This window comes from Hyperolius riggenbachi, chromosome 10 (assembly GCF_040937935.1).
Source record: "Hyperolius riggenbachi isolate aHypRig1 chromosome 10, aHypRig1.pri, whole genome shotgun sequence".
Lineage (NCBI taxonomy): Eukaryota > Metazoa > Chordata > Amphibia > Anura > Hyperoliidae > Hyperolius > Hyperolius riggenbachi.
Genome location: NC_090655.1, coordinates 42,630,975 through 42,648,348, shown reverse-complemented (window position 1 = coordinate 42,648,348; position 17,374 = coordinate 42,630,975). Strand labels below are relative to the sequence as shown.

The window sequence follows — 17,374 nt, the reverse complement described above, 5'->3', positions numbered from 1 at the left end:
CCTTTTGAAAAGAAGGTCCCTTGTTTCCATAACTGAAAGCTGATGGGTAATGACCACCTTTGGGAGACTTAGTAACACAAAGCATAGTAACTGGGGAGGGTGGTTTGCAGGCAAGAGTACCCCCAAGAACAAGGCTTCAAGACTTCACTCTGAAGAGCAGTACAAAGTTTGCAGCAGTGGCATAAGGAGGTTAGAATTTGGCAAGCAGGAAAACTACACCTAGGAGAGAACACATCTAGTTTAACCACTTAACGACCGCCCCCAGCCGATGGGCGGCGGCAAAGACCGGTCCCAAACGACCGCAATACGCCCATCGGCGGGGGCGGCTGCGGGAGTGGCTATGCGGCGATCGCGTCATTCGTGACGCGATCAGCCGCCGGGGACTGGCTCCGCCCCCCGTTCGCCGTAACCCGCCGGCCGTTCGGAAGCGCCGGCGGGTTACTGGCATCCGGATCGCCGCTGCAACAGTGTATAATAGGCTTTGTAATGTATACAAAGCCTATTATACTGGCTGCCTCCTGCCCTGGTGGTCCCAGTGTCCGAGGGACCACCAGGGCAGGCTGCAGCCACCCTAGTCTGCACCCAAGCACACTGATTTCCCCCCCCCTGCCCCCTGATCGCCCACAGCACCCCTCAGACCCCCCCCTGCCCACCCCCCAGACCACTGTTTGCACCCAGTCACCCCCCTAATCACCCATCAATCACTCCCTGTCACTATCTGTCAACGCTATTTTTTTTTTAAGTCCCTAATCTGCCCCCTACTCCCTCCTGATCACCCCCCCACCCCTCAGATTCTCCCCAGACCCCCCCCCAGACCCCCCCCCCCCCGTGTACTGTATGCATCTATCCCCCCTGATCACCTGTCAATCACCTGTCAATCACCTGTCAATCACCTGTCAATCACCCGTCAATCACCCGTCAATCACCCCCTGTCACTGCCACCCATCAATCAGCCCCTGATCTGCCCCTTGCGGGCAATCTGATCACCCCCCCACACCAATAGATCGCCCGCAGATCCGACATCAGATCACCTCCCAAATCCATTGTTTACATCTATTCTCTCCTCTAAACACCCACTAATTACCCATCAATCACCCCCTATCACCACCTGTCACTGTTACCCATCAGATTAGACCCTAATCTGCCCCTTGCGGGCACCCAATCACCTGCCCACACGCTCAGATTGCCCTCAGACCCCCCCCCCCTTATCAATTCGCCCGTGCAATATTTACATCTGTTCTCCCCTGTAATAACCCACTGATTACCTGTCAATCACCCATCAATCACCCCCTGTCACTGCCACCCATCAATCACCCCCTGTCACTGCCACCCATCAATCAGCCCCTAACCTGCCCCTTGCGGGCAATCTGATCACCCACCCACACCAATAGATCGCCCGCAGATCCGACATCAGATCACCTCCCAAATCCATTGTTTACATCTATTCTCTCCTCTAAACACCCACTAATTACCCATCAATCACCCCCTATCACCACCTGTCACTGTTACCCATCAGATTAGACCCTAATCTGCCCCTTGCGGGCACCCAATCACCTGCCCACACGCTCAGATTGCCCTCAGACCCCCCCCCCTTATCAATTCGCCCGTGCAATATTTACATCTGTTCTCCCCTGTAATAACCCACTGATTACCTGTCAATCACCCATCAATCACCCCCTGTCACTGCCACCCATCAATCACCCCCTGTCACTGCCACCCATCAATCAGCCCCTAACCTGCCCCTTGCGGGCAATCTGATCACCCACCCACACCAATAGATCGCCCGCAGATCCGACATCAGATCACCTCCCAAATCCATTGTTTACATCTATTCTCTCCTCTAAACACCCACTAATTACCTATCAATCACCCCCTATCACCACCTGTCACTGTTACCCATCAGATTAGACCCTAATCTGCCCCTTGCGGGCACCCAATCACCCGCCCACACCTCAGAACGCCCTCAGACCCCAGCCCTGATCACCTCGCCAGTGCATTGCTTGCATCTATTTCCCCCCTCTAATCACACCTTGAGACACCCATCAATCACCTCCTGTCACCCCCTAGCACACCTACCCATCAGATCAGGCCCTAATTTGCCCCGTGTGGGCTCCTGATCACTCGGCCAAACCCTCAGATCCCCCTCAGACCCCCTTCCGATCACCTCCCCAGTGCATTGATTGCATCTATTTTCCCCTCTAACCGCCCCCTGAGACACCCATCAATCACCTCCTGTCACCCCCCTAGCACTCCTATCCATCAGATCAGGCCCAATACATCCTGTCATCTAAGAGGCCACCCTGCTTATGACCGATTCCACAAAATTTGCCCCCTCATAGACCACCTGTCATCAAAATTTGCAGATGCTTATACCCCTGAACAGTCATTTTGAGAAATTTGGTTTCCAGACTACTCACAGTTTTGGGCCCGTAAAATGCCAGGGCAGTATAGGAACCCCACAAGTGACCCCATTTTAGAAAGAAGACACCCCAAGGTATTCTGTTAGGTGTATGATGAGTTCATAGAATATTTTATTTTTTGTCAAAAGTTAGCGGAAATTGGATTGTTATTGTTTTTTTCACAAAGTGTCATTTTTCACTAACTTGTGAGAAAAAATAAAATCTTCTATGAACTCACCATACCCCTAACGGAATACCTTGGGGTGTCTTCTTTCTAAAATGGGGTCACTTGTGGGGTTCCTATACTGCCCTGGCATTTTAGGGGCCCTAAACCGTGAGGAGTAGTCTAGAAAACAAATGCCTCAAAATGACCTGTGAATAGGACGTTGGGCCCCTTAGCGCACCTAGGCTGCAAAAAAGTGTCACACATGTGGTATCGCCATACTCAGGAGAAGTAGTATAATGTGTTTTGTGGTGTATTTTTACACATACCCATGCTGGGTGGGAGAAATCTCTCTGTAAATGGACAATTGTGTGTAAAACAAATAAAAAAATGTGTCATTTACAGAGATATTTCTCCCACCCAGCATGGTTATATGTAAAAATACACCCCAAAACACATTATACTACTTCTCCTGAGTACGGCGGTACCACATGTGTGGCACTTTTTTGCACCCTAAGTGCGCTAAGGGGCCCAAAGTCCAATGAGTACCTTTAGGATTTCACAGGTCATTTTGCCACATTTGGTTTCAAGACTACTCCTCACGGTTTAGGGCCCCTAAAATGCCAGGGCAGTATAGGAACCCCACAAATGACTCCATTTTAGAAAGAAGACACCCCAAGGTATTCCGTTAGGAGAATGGCGAGTTCATAGAAGATTTTATTTTTTGTCACAAGTTAGCGGAAAATGACACTTTGTGAAAAAAAACAATTACAATCAATTTCCGCTAACTTGTGACAAAAAAAAAAAATCTTCTATGAACTCACCATACATCTAACGGAATACCTTGGGGTGTCTTCTTTCTAAAATGGGGTAATTTGTGGGGTTCCTATACTGTCCTGGCATTTTAGGGGCCCTAAACCGTGAGGAGTAGTCTTGAAACGAAATTTCTCAAAATGACCTGTGAAATCCTAAAGGTACTCATTGGACTTTGGGCCCCTTAGCGCAGTTAGGGTGCAAAAAAGTGCCACACATGTGGTATCGCCGTACTCAGGAGAAGTAGTATAATGTGTTTTGGGGTGTATTTTTCCACATACCCATGCTGAGTGGGAGAAATATCTCTATAAATAGACAATTGTGTGTAAAAAAAATAAAAAAATTGTCATTTACGGAGATATTTCTCCCACCCAGCATGTGTATGTGTAAAAATACACCCCAAAACACATTATACTACTTTTCCTGAGTACGGCAATACCACATGTGTGGCACTTTTTTGCGGCCTAACTGCGCTAAGGGGCCCAAAGTCCAATGAGCATCTTTAGGCTTTACAGGGGTGCTTACAATTAGGCACCCCCCAAATGCCAGGACAGTAAACACACCCCACAAATGACCCCATTCTGGAAAGTAGACACTTCAAGGTATTCAGAGAGGAGCAGAGTGAGTCCGTGGCAGATTTCATTTTTTTTTGTCGCAAGTTAGAAGAAATGGAAACTTTTTTTTTTTTTTTTTTTTTTGTCACAAACTGTCATTTTCCGCTAACTTGTGACAAAAAATAAAATCTTCTATGAACTCACCATGCCTCTCACTGAATACTTTGGGATGTCTTCTTTCCAAAATGGGGTCATTTGGGGGGTATTTGTACTATCCTGGAATTTTAGCCCCTCATGAAACATGACAGGTGCGCAGAAAAGTCAGAGATGCTTGAAAATGGGAAAATTCACTTTTGGCACCATAGTTTGTAAACGCTATAACTTTTACCCAATCCAATAAATATACACTGAATGTTTTTTTTTTTATCAAAGACATGTAGCAGAATAACTTTCGCGCTCAAATGTATAGGAAATTTTACTTTATTTGAAAAATGTCAGCACAGAAAGTTAAAAAAGTCATTTTTTTGACAAAATTCATGTCTTTTTTGATGAATATAATAAAAAGTAAAACTCGCAGCAGCAATCAAATAGCATCAAAAGAAAGCTGTATTAGTGACAAGAAAAGGAGGTAAAATTCATTTAGGTGGTAGGTTGTATGACCGAGCAATAAACCGTGAAAGCTGCAGTGGTCTGAATGGAGAAAAAGGCTCTGGTCCTTAAGGGGCGAAAAGACTGTGGTCCCGAAGTGGTTAATGCTAGGTACACACTATTTGCAACATGTCCGATCTGATTCCCGATAGTTTTCCGTTCACATTAATAGGAAAGTGATCGGAAATCAGATCGGGCATGTTGGAAATAATCAATCTGACAGTAAATCTGCCAGAAACTCTCAGTGTGTACATTGCATAAAGGTTCCCATACAGGACTCAATTTAAAGCAGCACGAGTAAGCCTTTGGCAGGGTGTCCTCCCACACACACTTGACAACCTTCCCATGGACTTATTTGGACTTAAATTGCTAGGTTTCTGTAAAATCACATGATCATGCATCTTATACCTCGTTTGCATGGTTGCTTGTGCCATATATTGGATAACCGTTAGCTACCTCTGTCTGCCACCGCTTGTTTACATTGTATGTATTCCTATTTATTGTCCAGTGTTGCATAATACGTTGGCACTTTATAAATACAATAAATAATAATAATAAAACAGAATTTGAAAACTGTCCAATTACTCTAAAACACTTATTTTGCTACATGGTTGCTTTGCTGAGTTTTTTTCGTTCTCATATGCGGTTAAAGTTTCCTTGGACCTTTATAACAAGGTTTTTTTTTTGTTTTTTTTGAAAGATTAGGTCTCAAAGATGGTTTACTTGTTGCCCAGCTCTACCGATAGTGAATAAAATCCTGGTCTAGTGAAAGTATAAACCAATATGCGGCATATGTGCATCTTTGATCTTTTATTCTCTTGAGAACTGGTCAATCTTTAGGATTTTTTGTACATTTATCTCATCCTCTAATCATCTTGCAGGGTCTTGAGAGACAGACTCAAAGAAATGTAGTAATGACAGGATACTTATCTCTTAAACAGTGTGGGAAAATATTCACCAAGTTGTAAACAGAACATTTCATATGGTTACGAGTGAGAAAAAAGGGTGCTAAAATGATGCCTGCATGTAGACTGCTTGCGTTTTACAGCAATGCACACCACCTGCATTGCTCTGTTTCACTTCTATGGACTAAAGTCCTACGCAACGGAGGAGTGGTGTCAATGCAGCCTCAGATGTCCTTGCACATCACACACTATACGCGCTGCTGTAATCCACAAAATAATTGCAGCGTCTCACTCTTTGGCATGTTAATCACTGTACAGTTTCAAAGAGACTATTCAGTGTAAACGTTCTACAAATCTTTTCAGGTAAAGTTAGAATCACTTGCCAACTCAGTCTTCAAGTACCACCAACAGTGCATGTTTTGCAGAAAACCACAAACATTCTGAGGTGTGGTAATTTGTGTCTTTGCAGAGCTGATTAACTACCTCTGTGGATTTCCACAGAACATGCACTGTTGGTGGTACTTGAGGACAGGGTTGGGAAGCAGTGCTCTAATGCACTCCTCGAGCCCAGTGTGCGCTGGCTTCTGGCGTGTAGTCCTGCCCCTTTTCAGAGAAATGCTGTGGTGCTTCCATGGCACAAACTCTCAGATAGCGTGCCATGACACTCTCCTGAAAGGGGAGTAGCTTTCTCATACTGGTGGTATATCTGGTTACCTATACTAGGTTAATGAACCCACCTAACACTGAGGGCAGATCTGGCTACGTATACTGGGGCAAGCACAATTTTTTTGGGGGGTGTCACTTTGAAAGACTGCCTCGGCCAACAATTGTTAGTCAATATAGCGTGCGTACAGTGGCCGCATGACGTCTGTTTAAGATCCGGTATGGACAATTATTGCCAGTTTGGTTCTTTTCAACGAGTGCACTGCATTGTTACTTTGTTTAAGACTTATGCTAAATTTTATGAAATAGAGATCGCCAACGCCCGTGCACCGCCCAATAGCATTGTTCTTCCAACTCCCTCGCGGGAATGCACTCCATTGTAAAACGCTGCGCCCCTCCATAACATCGCTAGCCGGGAGGTTACCGTGTTGGCACAGCACTGTTGCTCAAGGGATAATGTACCTGGCGTACAAAAGAAACCCCACGGTGAGGTTTTAGGCTGCAAATGTTCTTTCTTATGTACCAGTTGTTCCAGTTGACTATATGTCTGGCTAAAATCGGCTACAAGCAGAGAAGCCACCTGGAATCCCGATGGTGTGGAGAAAACAGATACACCATCTAAACAATGGCTATTTTTGCCACTTGAAGCAGAATGTGCTTGATTCCTATCAGAAAAACAGGACTGTCATGTATCACAGAAAACACACTTGTTGCACTTCCATCTAGAGCTCTTTCCAGAAAAGCTCGGCATGGTGAGTGATGAGCAAGGTGAATATTATCCCCAGAATATTCAGTCAATGAAGTGTTGCTAAGTATGGAATGAGAGCATGAAGGCCAACTACTGCTGAATGCTGTAACCATGACAGTCCATACATAACTGATTGGCCCCATTTTCCATATATCTACATCACTATGAGCCTATTTGACTTCGCACAGAATATACTGAAAAATTGACTTCAATGGTGCTTTAGTTAAAAACACATGTACGCACGTTGTAAACCAAAACTTACTCATAGCACAAAAAGTTGACGTGACTAGAAAATCTAAAAGCAGATCCAAAATGACCATAAAACATGACTTAGAAAAGTGTGTTGTGTTCTCAGAGGACTTCAAGGATTTTGATGTTGTTGTCTTATGTGATCCCAATGTAGGATTCTATCACAGTAGTATTTCCCACTCATATAATCTCATCATGTAACAAACAGAAAAAAATTGGTTGAGACACTGTCATCGGCACCATTAATCCCCGAACATAAAAGCATATTTACAGGCTGGCAAGGTTTTACAAGGAGGACACAGACAATATAAATGTAAATATACTCACTCTTTTTATGTCGTCTAACGTGTGTATTTCTGGGGACAGTCCGCCGTGGACACAAAGAAATTGTTGATTTAAAAGTGCAGCTAAAGGAAGACAATCAAATGCTTCCATACAGGCTTCATACACCCTCTCTGAGTATTTTATTTTACCTATATTAAGAGAAATGCACATCAGTCATTATTACAATATACATATGACAAAGCAATCTACCAAATCTCTCCACATAAGATATGCTTATTGACTTCACAGATAAGTGTTTATGCAAAAACTTCTTTTCAACAACACAAAACAAGGATTTCCCTAGCTCTTCTATTCTCGAACATATACACTCCCATTTTTAAATGCAAAGAGTTGTTACATTAATTGTAAAATATTTATATGCAGACTTCAAGAGACAGAAATGACCATTTATGAATAAAACATTTTTTCAAAGTATCTACATTATGATGAATACTGAGTGCCTTGGGGAAACAGAGACATCTGCCTCCACAGAAGGGGCAATCAGCTCTTTCCATGGAATGAGTACAGTTCTGCTAGCAGTAATGATTAGTGTTAGTGTTGGAATTCAGGATGTTGAATTCACAAACTCCAATTATCCCGGACACCACACTTCAGCTCCCGAGCAAGTGGACAGGGTCACAGGGATTTCACTTACGTGTGAGTCCATGTAACTGACACTTCCTCCTTCCAAGCCAGAAGGAGGAAGCATTGGGGTCATGTGAAGTGCAAGTAAGTGAAATCCTGGTGACCCTGTCCACTTGCTCGGGTGCTGAAGTGTGGTGCGGGATAATTTGAGTTTGCAAATTCAATATCCTGAATTCGAACAGCTACACTAGTCTTAAAGAGACTCTAAAGCCTCATAAAATCCCACTTTTTATTTCACATTCCTCTTCTACACTATAACCCAAGCTAAAACGCAGCATTCCCACAGCAGAACGCTGTGTTTAACCCTCTCCAAAATTCCCTGGGCAAGAAGCGAGCAGCGCTTCCTCGTAGAGGCAGAGCTTAGCGCTGTAGCTCTGCCTCTACTAGCGTCAATCCCCGCTGATTGCCACCTCTCCCTGCCCCTCTCAGTCTTCTTTCACTGAGAGGGGCGGGGAGAAACGGCGATCAGCAGTGGATTGACACTAATGGAGGCAGAGCTACAGCGCTAAGCTCTACCTCCACGGGCAGCAAAACCCACGAACAGGAAAGTCTTGGATTTTTGCCCAGGTATTTGGGGGGTTAAACACAGCGTTCTGCTACGGGGATGCAGCGTTTTAGCTTGGGTTATAGTGTAGAAGTTAAATGTTAAAAAGTGGGATTTTATGAGGCTTCAGACTCTTTAAAGGGAAGGTTCAGGGACTGTATAAAAAAAAAAAAAAAAATCCAAATCCACTTACCTGGGGCTTCCTCTAGCCCGTGGCAGGCAGGAGGTGCCCTCAGCGCTGCTCCGCAGGCTCCCGGTGGTCTGTCTCCGGTGGCTAGCCCGACCTGGCCAGGCCGGCTGCCAGATCGGGCTTCTTCTACGCTCCAAAATGCGTGTCACTCGTGCGCCCTGACATCATCGGACGTCCTCCGAGCTGTACTGCGCAGGCTCACTCAGCGCAGAAGAAGAAGCCCGACCTGGCAGCCGGCCTGGCTCGCCACCGGAGACCACCGGGAGCCTGTGGAGCGGCACAGAGGGCACCTCCTGCCTGCCACGGGCTGGAGGAAGCCGCAGGTAAGTGGATTTGGATTTTTTTTTTCTATACAGTCCCTGAACATTCCCTTTAAGAATTAGGCCTACGACTGAGGAAGGGAAAGGGGTATTCTGTGTAACTGGGAGTCTGGTGGAAAGCTTAATTAGAAGGAACAATAACCAAGACTGCCAGTGGCGCTGTTCGAGGCCATGCATGGCCAGATCTCATACGAATAAAACAAAAAGCTTTAGCCCAAAATGCATGAAATTAAGGGCATTCCCTTTTCTTTTCCTTCACTGCACTGTCTTAGCACAACAGTTTTGGCCCTATTACTCGATTACCACTTAAGCCTATCTGGACGAACATTCTCGTCCAGATAGGCTGCGCGCGCTCCCACGGCCGGCAGCTAGCCCAGCGATCAATGAATGGGATTATAGATCCCATTCATTGATCGAAGCATCCCGCAGAAAAACAGACAGACAGCCTCTTATCAGAGAATACGGTTTTTCTGAGAAACAGAAAGTTCCCTGTCCTCCTAATGCTTCCTGGAAGCATACGATCACGCTTCCTGGAAGCATACGATCACGCTTCCAGGACTTTTTGACTGTTGCCATCTTGTGGCCAAATAGTAAAACTACACCCACATCCATTTTTCAATAAATACATTTTTTTACATTAAAAATTTGCCGTTTACCTCCCACACCAAAAATGACCCAAATAAAATTTTTAATAAAAATAAAATTACAAAAAAATAAAAAAACAAAAAACCAGTTACCTAAGGGTCTGAACTTTTTAAATATACATGTCAAAGGAGTATATTAATATAATTTTATGTATAAACAGGGACGTAGATTTAAATCACCGCCGTGTGTAAGTGGTTAAATTGTTTATCACACACTGAGCAGCCAGTGAAAGATGAATGGTGACTTGCAGCGCTGGCCAGAAAGAGTTTAACTCTCCAAGCAGAGGGAGGAAGAGGGTGGGGTCAGGTGACCTGCTCTATGCTGGAGAAGCAATTCTCATTATAGCAGGCTGTTGCCAGTCAGATATTTTCAATACAGTTATTGCAACAAAAACAAACAGGTAAGAAATACAGACTGCTCTTACTAGCTCTACCCAGATCCTCTCAATCTCTTGATATTGTTGATGATAGGATGGGGAGAAGTTTGACAAACATTTGTCATATAAAACTGCATGTGATCTCAGCAGGAACTGAACAGTTGTGTTCATAAATGTGCATACCCTGGCAGAATTTATGATTTCTTAACCATTTATTTCAGAGAATATGAATAACACAAACTTTTCTTTTACTCATGGCTAGTGTTTGGCTGAATCAATTTATTGTGAAACAACAAGTGTTTTGTATCATCATTCATATTCTCTGAAAAATGGTTAAGAAATCATACAGTACATTCTGACAGGGTATGAAAAAAACCTATGAGCACAACTTTATCTACAAGACCAAGCCAGCCAAGTACCTTTAAGATAGCAATTGCAAAAAGTATAGATGTGCAATACGCAAAATGTTCAGTATTACTATCAGATAAGTTTATCATTACATGCATTAAAAATATGGGTGGTTGAATTAAGGCTTTATGCTGGGAAAAAAGTGGAGCCTTCAAAGATAACCTTCTAGGGTAAAAAGTAACAAGACACAAGATTACAGTGGTGTATTGCCTGCATGCCATTTTATTTCAGTTTCTTCTGTCATCTCTGTGAAATCATGTATGTGCTGAAAATTTCTAAGCTGACTCCCTTGTCCTTTAAAGGGAATGTACAGCGATTTGTTTTCCTCGTGTGAAATTTTAAATAAAGTGGTTTTTAATTTTTAAACCAGAATGTACAAAACACTGCAACTGTAAATATGATGTCTTTACAACCCCCGGTACTGTTTTGACTAGAAAGTTTAACTTCCTAAACAAAAATGTGTATTCTGTAGTGTTGGGGATTTTGATCACTGCAGAAGACATGTAACTTGACTTGGTGACTTTGTTACAGAAAATAAACAGGGCTCTATCCAGCCTGCGTTCCTATAAGAGACTTTTCCCCTTTCTTGAATAATCTTTGATTTCACTCAATTGTGTTACTATGTCCTGCAGTCTGAAAAAAACACAAGCTGAACCTTCTGGACTGGGCAGGAACACAGATTTTCAAAAATGTTAAGCTGAAATTCATTGAAAATATGTATGTAGTGTGTGGAGGTAATGATCAGAGAGGGATCTATCTGCTGGCCATGTCGACCTGTGTATGGATACCTTTAGGCTTATAAAGTGTACCAGAGCTTAAAAGTTAAAATTCCTCCAGCCCCATCCGCTCCGATCGCTCCCACGCCTTTGTCCTCAGCTTCAGGTCCCCGCACTTCCGTCAGTCGGAGCCAGTCTGGCATAAGACAAGTGCATAGTTTGTGCAGAGGGCACACTTCCCCTGCGTAGCTGGCCGCGACTGACGTCAGTGATGGGACCCGGTTCCCTAAGCTGCGGCAAATTTTAAAGCTCTGAATCCCTTTAAAGAAAGACTGAAGCGATTTAGAATACCTTTTTTTTTTCCAGCAGGTAGCTTCAGCATTACAATCCAAACGGATTCGCCGCATCCCCGCAGCAGAACAAGGTCTTTATCCCCATGAAATCCCTGGACAAAATTCCACGACTTACCAGGTCGTGGATTTTGCTGCCCGCGGAAGGCAGAGCTTTGCGTTGTAGCTCTGCCTCCAGTCAATCTCCGCCTCTCCCCGCCCCCTCAGTGAAAGAAGACAGAGGGGGAGGAGATTGACTGGAGCAAAGGCAGAGCTACTGCACAAAGCTCTGCCTCTACCAGGAAGGATAGCAGAATGTTGCCACGGGGATTTCGAGAAGGAACAAGACCTTGTTCTGCCGCGGGGATGCGGCGAATCAGTTTGGATTATAATGCTGAAGCTGCCTGCTGAATAAAAACAGGTATTCTAAATCGTTTCAGACTTTCTTTAAAGGTCTCCCGAGGCGAACAGCGCTATCTAATTTTTACTGTTCGGTGTCCTGCTCGCCTCCCATCGGTGAGTCCGCGCTCTTGCGCAGGTAGGTGCACGCACCCACATCATCAGGCCCGCACCACGCCGACGATCTTTACAGGTAGCCAGCGAGACACCGAGGAGGATCGGAGCTGTGTCCAGAGTTCCAAATGACTTCTAGGTAAAAATGTTACTTCGTCACACTTCGCCTCAGAAGTCTTAAAAGAAAAATACAACCCCTCACAAATCCAGATAAAAAAAACCCAGACCTATCATTTAAAATAAAAAAAACAATAATATTGAGAATAATTAATATTTTATCCGTTTACCAGTTAAAAGCACAATTTCTAATGGAAGAAAGTACTCACATTCTTGCTTAAATGTGAAATATTCCGTAAGGTGCCTGCATTCATGGTTGCCTCGCAAAAGAAAGAGTGTATTAGGGTACAGGATCTTCAGAACCCATAAATATAACACACACTGTTAGGAACAGAAAAAGACAACAGTGAAAAGATAAATCTCATCTAAGGCTCGGCTCATACTAGACCTAAAAATGGGCCATTTTTCAGAGTGGGGACAAGCAGATGAATGTTGACGGATTCTATGTTATCTATAGGATCCATTCAGACTTGTTGGTTTTCAATGTATCTGTTGTGGTAGCAGAATACAAAGTTCCAACCTGCACATCTTTTCCGGACAATGCGTACACTGTGTACTGTGGCAGACAAAATGGACTACAATCCATCCTCACTAGTGCTTCCAGTGGAAATAGGACATTTTTCATGTCCAATCTGTACTCTGACGCTGGGTGAAAAATTTAAATTAACAGAGACATTAACCCTAGCCAGTAACTAACCTCCCTGGCATTTAAGCCCGTAATGGTACGGGCAGGAAAAATATGAAATCGGTATGCCTGTAACCATCACAGGCATGCCGCCAAGGAGGTTTCCCGACCTTTAGGTATCCCCAATATATGTTAGAATATGTCCTCCCCAACCCCTACGCTTTTACTTACCGTGCCGCCCTCCAGTGATCGCAGAATCTCCAGCGCACAGTTCTGGTCTTCTCCTTGCAGCGGATCAGGACCCGGCGTCATGACGGCACCGTCAGACGTCATCGCGCAAGGTTCCAATCATACGCAGAAGACCCAAGCTGTGCGGCGGAGTTCTGCGATAAAGAGAGGCGTGGTAAGTAAAAGCACTGGGGATCCGGGGGCACATATACTAACCTATACTGGGGAACACCCAAACCTGGCTACCTATATTGGCCACACCTGTACCTGGCTACCTATACCGGCCACACCTGTACATGGTTCCTATACTGGGGAACCTCTAAACCTGGCTACCTACTGTATACTGGCCACACTTTTACCTGGCTACCTATACTGGCCAAACCTGTATCTGACTCTCTATACTAGGGAACACCTAAACCTAACTCCTATACTGGCCTCACCTGTACCTGGCTACCTATACTGGCCACGCCTATATATGGCTTCCTATACTTGGGAACCCCTAAACCTGGCTACCTATACTGGCCACACTTTTACCTGGCTACCTATATGCCCACACCTGTATCTGACTCTGTATACTGGGGAACACCTAAACCTGGCTCCTATACTGACCACACCTGTGACTGGCTTCCTATACTGGGGAACACCTAAACCTGGCTTCTATACTGGCCACATCTGTGACTGGCTTCCTATACTGTGGAACACCTAAACCTGGCTCCTATACTGGCCACACCTGTGACTGGCTTCCTATATTGGGGAACACCTAAACCAGGCTACAATGTTTAGGGGGGCAGCAGCGAGGCGGCGGGTTCCACCGATTCCCAAGTGATGTGCTAAAACTGATCAGGAATTGGCCTGCAGTGTATGAGCTGCCGATTAATCTTTCTCTGATCAATTTCGATCTGAGAGAGATTTGTCTTTTGGTCAAACCCTGCCCATAATCACTATACAGTGGTTTTCAAAAGTATTCAGCCCCATTGAAGTTTTCTACATTTTGTCATATTACTGCCACAAACCTGAATCAATTTTATTGGAATTTCACGTGAAAAGCTAATACAAAGTGGTGTAACACGTGAGAAGTGGAATGAAAATCATACATGATTCCAAACATTTTTTACAAATCAATAACTGCAAAGTGGGGTGTGCATAATTATTCAGCCCACTTTGGTCTGAGTGCAGTCAGTTGCCCATAGACATTGCCTGATGAGTGCTAATGACTTAACAGAGTGCACCTGTGTGTAATCTAATGTCAGTACAAATACAGCTGCTCTGTGAGGGCCTCAGAGGTTGTCTAAGAAAATATTGGGAGCAACAACACCTTGAAGTCCAAAGAACACACCAGATAGGTCAGGGATAAAGTTATTGAAACATTTAAAGCAGGCTTAGGCTACAAAAAAAGATTTCCAAAGCCTTGAACATCCTATAGAGCACTGTTCAAGCGATCATTCAGAAATGGGAGTATGGCACAAATGTAGACCTACCAAGACAAGGCCGTACACCTAAACTCACAGGCCGAACAAGAAGAGCGCTGATCAGAAATGCAGTCACGAGGCCCATGGTGACTCGGGACGAGCTGCAGAGATCTACAGCTCAGGTGGGGGAATCTGTCCATAGGACAAGTATTAGTCATGCACTGCACAAAGTTGGCCTTTATGGAAGAGTGGCAAGAAGAAAGCCATTGTTAACAGAAAAGCATAAGAAGTTCCGTTTGAAGTTTGCCCCAAGCCATGTGGGGGACACAGCAAACATGTGGAAGAAGGTGCTCTGGTTAGATGAGACCAAAATGGAACTTTTTGGCCAAAATGCAAAACACTATGTGTAGCGGAAAACTAACACTGCACATCGCTCTGAACACACCATCCCCACTGTCAAATAGGATGGTGGCAGCATCATGCTCTGGGGGTGCTTCTCTTCAGCAGGGACAGGGAAGCTGGTCAGAGTTGATGGGAAGATGGATGGAGCCAAATACAGGGCAATCTTGGAAGAAAACCTATTGGAGTCTGCAAAAGACTTAACCAGCTGAGCGGTCTGGACGAGCTCAGCTCGTCCAACACCGCCAGCGGCTGCCGCTCAGGCCCTGCTGGGCCGATTTTAATGAAATAAAAAGCAGCACACGCAGCCGGCACTTTGCCAGCCGCGTGTGCTGCCTGATCGCCGCCGCTCTGCGGCGATTCGCCGCGAGCAGCGGCGAAAGAGGGCCCCCCTAGCCGCCTGAGCCCTGCGCAGCCGGAACAAAAAGTTCCGGCCAGCGCTAAGGGCTGGATCGGAGGCGGCTGACGTCAGGACGTCGGCTGACGTCGATGACGTCACTCCGCTCGTCGCTATGGCGACGATATAAGCAAAACAAGGAAGGCCGCTCATTGCGGCCTTCCTTGTTTATTATGGGCGCCGGAGGCGATCGGAAGAACGCCTCCGGAGCGCCCTCTAGTGGGCTTTCATGCAGCCAACTTTCAGTTGGCTGCATGAAATAGTTTTTTTTTTATTTAAAAAAAACCCTCCCGCAGCCACCCTGGCGATTTAATCAGAACGCCAGGGTGGTTAAAGAGACTCCGTAACAAAAATTGCATCCTGTTTTTTATCATCCTACAAGTTCCAAAAGCTATTCTAATGTGTTCTGGCTTACTGCAGCACTTTGTACTATCACAGTCTCTGTAATAAATCAACTTATCTCTCTCTTGTCAGACTTGTCAGGCCTGTGTCTGGAAGGCTGCCAAGTTCTTCAGTGTTGGGGTTCTGCTATGAACTCACCCTTCCAGGCCCCTCTGTGCACACTGCCTGTGTATTATTTAGATTAGAGCAGCTTCTCTCTTCTCTTTTACAAGCTGGATACATCATCCTCTGAGCTGGCTGGGCTTTCACATACTGAGGAATTACAGACAAGGGCAAAGCTGTTTGCAGGAAGAAAAGAGCAGCCTGAAACTTCAGTGCATGAGAGATGCAGGGAGGAAAGAAACACACAAATGATCTCTTGAGATTCAAAAGGAAGGCTGTATACAGCCTGCTTGTGTATGGATGTATTTTCCAGGGCTGTGGAGTCGGAGTCGGAGTCGTGGAGTCGGGCAATTTTGGATGCCTGTAGTCGGAGTCGGGAAAAAAATGCACCGACTCCGACTCCTAATGAATTTGTAACTGTAATTAAAATAGAAAATATGATAAAATGTTCTATTTCTCAGATAATAGTCATTAAAAATAATGTATATATACAGTATATATACAGTAATAGCTGTGCTTAGTCCACAAAAATGAAATAATCCAATCAAAATTATTTACTTGTGCTGCTTCAATAAAGCAGTCCCCGTAATTTTAAGGTCAGATATACATATCTGATTGTGACTGTATATATGATGTGTAGACAGGAATGTCTTATATATACTAAATAAAATCTATGCTGTAAGAATAAAGCCTGATGTGTAGCTGTGTCACTAATAGAGATGGTCAACGAGATGGAAATAATTCCGCATTGATGCTGATTTATGCAAATGTATGCACTCCCTTTGCTGATGAAATCAAATAATTTGATATGTTGTTAAAATTTGGTTTGGTGACTACAAAATAAAGGGTACCTGAGACGGATGAAAAGTCAAGTTTTATACATACCTGGGGCTTCCTCCAGCCCCCTTCAGGCTAATCAGTCCCTCGCTGTCCTCCACCACCCGGATCTTCTGCTATGAGTCCTGGTAATTCAGCCAGTCAGCGCTGTCCGGCCGCATGCCGCTCCCACAGCCAGGAACATTCTGCACCTGCGCAATAGTGCTGCACAGGTGTAGTATGCTCCTGGCGGCGGAGTGTGTGCATGCGCACTACGCCCGACTGGCTCAAGTACCTGGACTCATAGCAGAAGATCCAGGTGGTGGAGGAGGACAACGAGGGACTGATTATCCTGAAGGCGGCTGGAGGAAGCCCCAGGCATGTATAAAACTTTAATTTCATCTGTCTCAGGTTTACTTTGTTACACAGTAGTACTATACTCTACATATGCACTCCCCACAGAGCTGCAGGGAATCCACTGAGAATGCTGTGCACATTGAACACAGGTGTTGTCTGTCACCCATAAACCTTGTTCAGATTGTGCATGAAGAATGTGTAATAGAGGAAGAATCTCCTCATTCCCCTGCAGAGTACCTGCACATCATTCTTACATGTACCCACGCTTACATTGCCTAGGGCCTGATAGATGTTCTTTGTTCCGGTTTGTACCTTTTACAAGTACTCTTACCAAGGACTAGTTTTAGTCTAAAGGGAACTACATATCCTT

At 44.8% G+C, this 17,374-nt stretch overlaps 1 protein-coding gene across 7 annotated transcripts in view; it reads right to left on the bottom strand.

Moving 5' to 3' along the window:
* The window catches only part of PPP3CB (protein phosphatase 3 catalytic subunit beta), a 101,810-nt gene that overhangs the window by 39,533 nt on the left and 44,903 nt on the right, over positions 1 to 17,374 (bottom strand). For all 7 annotated transcript variants that reach the window (XM_068257389.1, XM_068257390.1, XM_068257393.1 and 4 more), the window contains exons 4-5: positions 12,479 to 12,590; positions 7,470 to 7,615 (exon numbers count right to left, since the gene is read on the bottom strand). In XM_068257389.1, coding sequence (XP_068113490.1) covers positions 7,470 to 7,615; positions 12,479 to 12,590 — 258 coding nt within the window. The remainder of the gene's footprint in view (positions 1 to 7,469; positions 7,616 to 12,478; positions 12,591 to 17,374) is intronic.